Source organism: Lactuca sativa, chromosome 2 (genome assembly GCF_002870075.4).
Source record: "Lactuca sativa cultivar Salinas chromosome 2, Lsat_Salinas_v11, whole genome shotgun sequence".
In the NCBI taxonomy this organism is placed as follows: Eukaryota; Viridiplantae; Streptophyta; class Magnoliopsida; order Asterales; family Asteraceae; genus Lactuca; species Lactuca sativa.
Window position 1 is genome coordinate 109,237,751 of NC_056624.2, and position 8,902 is coordinate 109,246,652.

Consider the following 8,902-nt stretch of genomic DNA (forward strand, 5'->3'; position numbering starts at 1 on the left):
TACTCACTATTTCTAGTACAATGAAACATACAAGAGCAATTTAATTCATGAGTCACTAAAAACTTACTATTATGAGAAACAGAAAGAACATACTATGATGAGAAACTAAGAGAACACACACTACACTATAAAAAGAGAACATACAATTCACTAGAACAGAGAGAACATACAATACACTAAAACATACTATACAAACACTAGAATACTATAACATTAATGTGAGCCACTACTTCATGGCATGGCAAAATACTATTGTGTCACGTTTTGTAACCAGAGTCTCCTAGAGGGAGAGCGTGATTTTGTGTATAGATCTATACGGGACTGACCGTCCTACACCTTGCTGCTAGCTACAGTCGGAGCTGCAGGTCTACGGGTGACAAATGTCATACCATTTCGACATCTTTGATCATCGTGTTTTACTAGTCAATCAAGTATGGTTACAACCGCATCACATTTTACCTTAATTAACAAACGTGTTTAAGGTAGTTAGTACATTGGTATTTACTTATATACAATACTACAGTACATCGTTATTTTCCCATTGCATTCATATTGTGATCTTCTCACATAAACGGTAATGTAAAACTATATTTTGGTAATGATAGTAATACATGGGAAAAACACACACGTTTACAAACAAAAAACACACAGAACATTCGGGTCTTGGTAGAAGGCTACATTTAAAGTTGAAAATATAGGATTTTCTAGGAGATACAATAATTACATCAAACACTTACAAACATTTACATCAAACATTTATAAACACTTTCATACAAACAATGACACTAAAATACTTATGAACTCACCAAATTTAATTCTGATCTACTCTTTCAAAATAATTTGTATTCTCAGGTAACTAGTAGACAGGTACACTGGACCAGGTTTTGAGAAGACGAAGCACGTACAAGACTCGTCTTTATTTTGATTATTCATTTTTAGAGTCTTATAAACTATACATAGAACAAACTTGTATTAAATTATACTATTAATGCGATGGATGATGTTGTTGCTTGTTTACTATTATGCATTGTTATGATACTATACATGACATCCTCCGCCCTAGAATGTTTCTGCCTTTCCGGTTTTGGGATGTGACAAAAAAAAATATGTAAAAAAAACTTCTTAACTTCTTATGGAATTTGCTACGGAATTTGCAATAGAACTCAATTTGCAACAAAATAGATGTCGTAGAAACTATTATAGCAATATGTCTACTGAAATATAATTCAATAGCTAAATAGTTTGCTACAAGAAATAAAGCTAGGGTTTCTAATTGATAAATTGTGTAGCAAATTTTGTGGTTATTCAGCTTTTGCTACGAAGATTCAACTTTTTGCTATGAAATTTTTCGATAGGTAAATTGAAATTGTCTTGTAGTGTGAGAATGACCACTTGTCATGCTTATTTCTGTGAGAACAAGATCGATGCGCAGGGACAAGGTTTGAAAACTCAAACCTTGAATGAATGCTTAAGATCAATGTCTACTTACTAATAAATGTTCAAGTCAAGTCTGGAAACACCAGTCAAGTCTTAGATAATGAATTCAACAAATGATCAAATCATTTAATGATGAAGAAGAATAAATGATCAAAGTAAGGTTAATAAATGAATACTAGAAGAATGTTTGAAAGAACTAAGTAAAAAGCCAAAAGTTGAGTGAAAGATCCGTTTTGAATTGTATTGAACGCCCCTTTAAATAGGAGAAAAGGTTACAGCGAATTAACTAGAATGTTTACATAGGACCGGACAAAAGAAACATTTTTGACATTCTGATTGTCAAAATAAGATAATAGACTAAGTCCTATGAAACGTTACATCAATACAAGTACAAATGCAATATATACTTTAAGAAAAAATAGTCACTCCGGAATGTATTTAGTCTTCTCTTCACCTTCTTTTCTGATCCGGACTATGTTCCAAACTACTCCTCCAATATTGACTCCGGAACACCTAATCCGGAATGTCTGAGCTTCAGAATATGGACTTAGGATTGCTAGAGGTTCACTTTCAGGTTCCAACAATCTCCCCCTAAGTGAACTTAGCAATCCAACAAGCTTAGTTCATTTCTACATTGATAAAGGTGTATACTCAGAATAACCATTCTCGGACCTTTATGTACCACCCAACTGACTTACGAACTTTGCCTTGACATGTTCTGGATCATCAGGCTTGGATGCCCGGGATATGAACTTCTTCAGGGTCTTGGTCGGAACTAGATGTGTGTCAAGGACTTGGAAGCAGTCCTTCTTGTTTATTTTCCTTGTGGTATAGATAATCCCTACAACCGGTTCTTCAATGGGACCATCAGCAAGGACTTCGGCTTCCGTAAGAACGAAGTCAATCTTGGCAACGAATTGTTCAGTCCCGTAAAGGTGTGCAAGCTCATAATCACGTCGGCAGAATCTGCAACGTAATCCTTCAGAAAGTTTAGAGTGGCGTGGTATGCTCCCATAATTATATCATCCTTCTGATTTTCTCTGAAGTGGGCAGTGAAAGTGAGGATGCCGTTTGGGTTCATGGATGGGAAGTCTGCATTAGTAACGGTCCGAGGAGTAGGCTTGTTCCGGAGGATGTGAAAACGGAAGAGAGGGCAGTTGAGCTAAAACTTCACAAGTATTTTTCTTCTGAAGCCTTCCACCTTGGTGATCCTTTTCCTTGACCAGACTCCGTTGAGAGGTTGAGCATGTTTGGAATAGAAGGTTTTGAGTCTCTCTCTTTCGGTCCGGATAGTCACTTGTGGATCGCCTGATGGGTGAAGAGGAGCAAACTTAGTGTAAACTTTGCTGAAGGGAGAGATAGGAAGGCCCAGCTAATCAGAATCATTAAAAGAGATGTGATAGTACATGCAAGGAATTATTTTTTCAACCTTGAGAATGCCTTCATGGCAAAGAGGAGAGATGCCTCGCATTGAATCAGGATGATCTTTCAGGGCTTGGATCCAAATGTTGTCCTCTAGTGCTTGGTTGATTTCTTCCTGTGACCATCCGAGTTTTTGCTTGAGGGGAGGTCCAGAATGAAGGGCTTGTTGTTCGGCAGTCATAGGCTTCTTCCATTTAACTCTTTTTAGAGCTTCCATGACAAGCTTCATGTTCTCATCGATCATAAATTCTGGAGTGGGATTTAGAAGTGGTTCTTCCGGAATTTCATCAGGGATCCGGAGAGGAGAACCCTAGTCGATCGGAGCAGTTTTTGGTTCCAAAATGGGAAGTTACATGGAGGGAGTGGCTCGGAAGGCTTGTGCGGTGAGGATGGATTTCGCCTTAGCCATTTGAACTGCCTTTCCAAAGACATCTGGTAAAGAAGTTGGCCAGGAGGTTACGAACAATATTCTCTTCTCTTCCTCAGATAGAAACTTTGGAAATATCTTCTTTGGAGCTAAAAGGCCTAGAACTCCATTTGTGACGTACTTGTCTTCGTCACTGTCTACTCCATCAGTGTAATAGTTTCCTAAAAGTCCGGACATGATTTGTACTTCATCATCGGAATCCAAGTCTTCATCTTGGAGTTTGAACTTTAAGGCAAGTTTCCATGGTTTACTTGGTCCTTCTCCCCTTCTTGCATCGGTGGCCCTTGGAACCGGTGCAAGTAATAAGGAATCCTTGAGCTCGTCAAATTTAGAGAAGACTCTTTGAAGGACAGTGTTAAGCTGAAGGGTGAGGGTGTCATACACTTCAGATGTTGGGGCTTGAGCAGCAAGGTGTTTGAACATGTCACCGAGGATAGATATCATCTCATCAAACGTCCGGTTCGGAACATCAACGATGTTCCAAGTTGAGCGAAGAAGTTTGATAAGGAGTTGTTGAATTATCATGTTCATCTCATCCTTCTGTTTGATCTCCTTCTCCAGCCTTTGAATTTGTTTCTCATGACAAATGTAAGTCTGCTTTATTAGGTCGTTGGTAGCAGCCACCAAGTCTTCATGGACCTTCAACATGGAAGTGATTGTGTTGATATAGTTATCAACTAAAATGTCATATTTGGATTCCACTTCTTCCATTGTTCGTTTGATTTGAAGAGAGATCAACTAATCCAGTTGAGCTTCTCTCTCAGCAACATATGGTTCGGACTGCTGAGAAACCGATTGAAGAATGGCATCAAGCTTGGAATCAAGTTCGGAGACCTTTTGATCCATCTTCGAATTTAGCTCAATGACAGAGATTTCAATGGAGGCCACTTTTTGCATGGTGTTAGAGACATTCGTTTCGATCTCGAGGATGGCGAATGGGTCTATGTAGTCACCAACGGAGTATTTGGAATCAGAATCCAAGTTGTGTGGAGGAGCTTGTGAGGAAACATTCGTTGAAGGACCTAGCTTGGTTGCATCATCATCTTTAGGAATTTTGGAGTTGAGAGTGGCATCTGGAGTGGTTGATGATGAAGATCCGAAGTCATAGGGAGACTTGGATGCAGATGCTTTGGATTGAAAGTGTTTTGAGGTCATGAAGGTTGTGGCCGGAATACTTTTGGCTTCATCATCAGGAATAACTTCCTCAAAAATCTCTTCATCTGGATTTGTGTGGAAGACACTTTGATAGGTGGTAATGGGAGGTAGTTCCAAAGTAAGCTCATTTACAACATCAACATCAGTGGGAGGAACGTAAGGCATGTTGCTTTGGATGGCCCTATTCCTCATATAAATAAGTGTGGATTCCACTTGAATTATGGTGAGATCCGGACGCTTGGATGCGGCCTTGTTGACAAAGTCTTCGCAGAGAGGATCATTAGTACATGGTCGTCATGTACGCCTTCCGAGTATCAGACCATTTGAGGCTTCCAGAATTGGAGAGACTGCTCCATCTTCAGAAAGCTTGGGGTTCGGAACAGGGGTTCCGTAGTGTGTGCGTGTAGAACAGACGATATGATCATCAAAGGTGACACGTGGGTTTGTTCCAGGGGGTGCAAGGAACTATGTTCAACAACTGCATCACCTTTTTGGGAAGGTGAGGGTGGATTGTGTGGAGACTCCCCGTGAGTGTGTGCGAGTGATTTTGAAACATCGAGGAGTACCTCAAATGAGTGGGTAAGTAGGGTGTGCGGAAGGCCAGAATCAGCCGGAATGTCATGGGTGTCTTCCTATTGAAAGGAGGCACTGACTTTGGCTTTCTTTTTGGTTTTAGGCTTTATGGGAGAGGCCTTTCGATTGGCTGGTTTCTTGACCTTAGGTCCGGACTTAGTAAGGTTGGTCTCTTCCGAAATGGGCTCAACTGAGATATGAGCTGGTTGTGTTGGGTCGAACACAACCGAAGTCTCTAGATGTTGTTGTAAGTAAAGGGAATTGGAAGGAATGAGGGAAAACATGTGGTCCGGAAGACGTCTGACCGGACCAAAAGAGGATTGGTCCGGAATCCTATAGGCCTTAACTATTTTGAAAGAGACACATACCTCCGGAGGAATGGTGTTCACCGGAAGTAGTTCGGAAATCTCCTTGAAGATTTGTTGGAGAGTCATAGCCCATAACCTAGGGCTCGAAATTCCGTTTGCTCTTCCTTTTGACAGCAAACTTGCAGAAATCTTTCCATATGACCTCCGGAAGATCCAAGGCGTTTTCGCGTCCGGGATAGATGCTGAAGACGACATTAAGCCAATCCTTGCTCAAGGTATCAGTGCCTCCATGCTTGTTGGACAGTCTTGTGATGATGAGGTGCATGAGTGTGGTCCAGAGTCTAGATACAACAGATTTCTTGAAATCTTTGGCCTTGTAGTCTTGAGTGTAGCCAATGTAATTCAGGAACGTCTGAAACTCTTTAGTAATTGGTTCGACTACTTTGAAACCCTTTGGGTTTGCTTTTACATCAATCTCCTTGAGGAAGCTCGGTTTGTAGATGAGAACGATCCTATCACCGATGGTTGTGGTTTCTAAAGCACCATCTTTGAGTCCGATGCAGGTGAAAGCGCGATGAAGGTGATGAATCGGCAGTGGTGCTTCTAGGATTTTGGTGAGGGGAATGGAGATGGGGTGGTTTGCAATAAACTCGATCATCAACCTGATCGATTCATCGTAGTCCAGTGGGTTTAGGGAAAATAGTTGGGTAGTATCTCTCAGAAAGGGTTCTTGATCAGCAGATGAGGATGAACCCTTTGATCCTTTGGAGGATTTCTTCCTTGTAATCGATTTCTTTGGGGTTGCAGCAGTTTGAGAAGGGTTCTGTGAAGACGCCATTTTTGCAGGTGGATGATTGCTTGAAGAACACTAAGAACTTAGAGAGAAATAAGGATTTGGAGGTATTGAGCGCGTAAAGTAGTGAAAGAGGGGTTTGAAAGGCATTTATAAGTGAGGTTAGTGGGTCGGGTCGGTGAATGTGATGATGAGGATACGGATGGAAAATGGGTCGTATTAAGTGATAAAGGGATTTATGGGGGTTGAGGTGACCTGGGAGATGAAAGGTGAGAGTATTTGTGGCTAAAAATGGAAAACTCAACCGTCGAGTTGGTGGCTGCGATTATGGGGGCGTGCAATCGAGTCAGGAAAATCGAGGAAGATGGGATAGAGATCTTCCTAAAAAAGTAACCGTTGAGAGAAATACGTTTCACCTTATTATCCTTTGGACTTTCGGATGATCTATTTCAGACAAAGTGTGACCCGGACAAAGACTTGTGTTCCGGAACATATTTGTTTTGAAAAGTAAGTCCGGAATGATAAATATTCCGCAAGGAGTTTCAGTTTGATTCGAAAAAGTTGATGAGTCCGGAGCAGAAATTCGGGAATTGTGATTTTCAAAAAATTTCGGAGTGAAAATTTTGGAAAAGCTTCCAGAGTCGATTTTGAATTTCCGGAGCATATTTTGAAATTCCGGAGCACTTTTGAAATTCCAGAGCGCAGAATGCAATATCTTTTCCGGAGTGGAATTGGTGGATGCCATTATGAAGTATATTTCGAGATAACGTTCCAAATTCAAGATCAGTGTGGGCTTAATACAACAATCAATCAGAATGAACAATACAACTTAAAAGCTCAAGTAATGGTCAAAAATAAAGATAAGTAAAATGATCCTATGTATTTCGAGAGAAAGTAGTTCCGAAATGAAAATATTTTGAGATCGGAACTAGATTTCTTTCAAATACATCTATCAAAAAAACATGTCTCTTGAAAGAACTAAGGATCTGGTATCATCATACCCCTCTTGTTCATAAAACCATTGAATTTGGTTTCGTTTAATTCCTTGGTAAAGACATCAACAATCTCATCGTCAGATGGAACAAAAATGAGTTTAATGTCACCATTAAGTACATGTTCTTTGATGAAATGGAACCTTATATCGATGTGCTTAGACATTGAGTGTTGAATTGGATTGTGGATTGCAATAGAAATTTCAGAGTCACAATAGATAGGAATACGTTGAAAACGTTAACCATAGTCCAAAAGTTGAGATTTCATCCACAGAACCTATGATGTACAGTTGGCAGCAGCAATGTATTTTGCTTCGGCTGTAGAGAGTGCAATGCAGTTCTGTTTCTTGGATGACCAACTAACCAAACGACCACCTAAGAGTTGACAACCACCTGAAGTGCTTTTTCTATCAAGTTGAAGACAACCATAGTTTGAATCTGCATATGCTTGTAGTAGGAAGCTTTCATTTGCAGGGTACCAGAGTCCGAGACTCTTTGTGCCTTTAAGATATCGGAAAATTTGTTTCACAGCCAAAAGATGAGACATCTTTGGGTTGGCTTGAAATCTAGCACATAAGCATGCTGAAAACATTATGTCTGGACGTCTTGCTGTGAGATAGAGTAGAGATCTAATCATTCCACAATACTTCTTTTCATCAACAGGAGCACCCGAAGGGTCGACAAAGATCTTGTGTCCGAAGCCCATTGGAACTTTGGCAGAGGCGCAGGTGTCCATTGAGTATTTCTTGAGGAGTTCTGAAATGTACTTCTCTTGGTGACTGAAGATTCCTCTGTTAGTCTGTTTGACTTGAAGACCAAGAAAGAAACTTAATTCCCGATTCATGCTCTTTTGGAATCGATTGATCATTAGTTTAGCAAAGTCGACAACCATAGATGAATCCATAGATCCAAAAATGATGTCATCCATATAAATTTGTACCAGCATGAGACGTTTTTCATTTGATCTTCGGAATAGAGTGGGATCTAGAATTCCTCTTTGAAAACTGGAGCGCTTGAGAAAATCAGTGAGGGTCTCGTACCACGCCTGAGGAGCCTGCTTGAGTCCGTAGACAGCCTTACGGAGTTTGTATCAGTGGTTTGGAAAAGAAAGATTAACAAAACCGGGGGCTTTTGAAGATATACTTCAATATCAAGTTCACCGTTAAGAAAGGCACTCTTAACATCCATTTGGTAAACTTTGAAGCCTTTGTGAGCAACATAAGCAAGAAAGATTCTGATGGCTTCAAGACGTTGAACAGGAGCAAAGGTCTCATCATAGTCGAGCCCTTCAATCTGAGTAAGTTCAAATCCTGTCATCCCTACATATTACTGCTCCTTTGAGCAGTAACGAGGGATTTTTTGAGATCAATTCACATTGGACATATCATATAGAATCTTTCATTGTTATGATACTATTATAGTGTATGCATACAATTTGCCACCAACCTTGCTTTATTTCGAATAATAACTCCGGAATTGTCTAGCTTGTTGCAAAATACCCATCTCGTACCGAAAATTGGATGATTCTGAGGAGGAGGCACGAGGGTCCAAATTTCATTTCGGTCAAATTTTGCCAGCTCTTCTTGTATGGCTGTAATCCAGTTAGCATGCTCCAATGCTTCCTTGATGGATTTGGGTTCAACCATGGATATGAATGCTGAAAAATGACATTCATTTTGGATATTGGTAGCAGAACGAGTCGATACACCAGCATTGGGGTTACCGATTACTTGGTTCGGAGGGTGATCCTTTGTCCAAACATGTAATCATGGTAGTTCTTGCGCAGCCGTCGATC

General features: G+C 40.3%; 1 protein-coding gene across 1 annotated transcript; it reads right to left on the reverse strand.

The window, feature by feature from the left end:
• Positions 1-7,384: 7,384 nt before the first annotated feature.
• LOC111876984 (secreted RxLR effector protein 161-like) lies at positions 7,385-7,843 on the reverse strand. The gene has a single exon (XM_023873539.1). It carries the CDS (start codon positions 7,841-7,843, stop codon positions 7,385-7,387), a length of 459 nt encoding a protein of 152 aa, XP_023729307.1.
• Positions 7,844-8,902: the final 1,059 nt, after the last annotated feature.

Excerpts from the sequence above, each read along its gene's own strand:
- LOC111876984 (XM_023873539.1), bottom strand. The coding sequence starts at position 7,843 with ATGGACACCTGCGCCTCTGCCAAAGTTCCAATGGGCTTCGGACACAAG.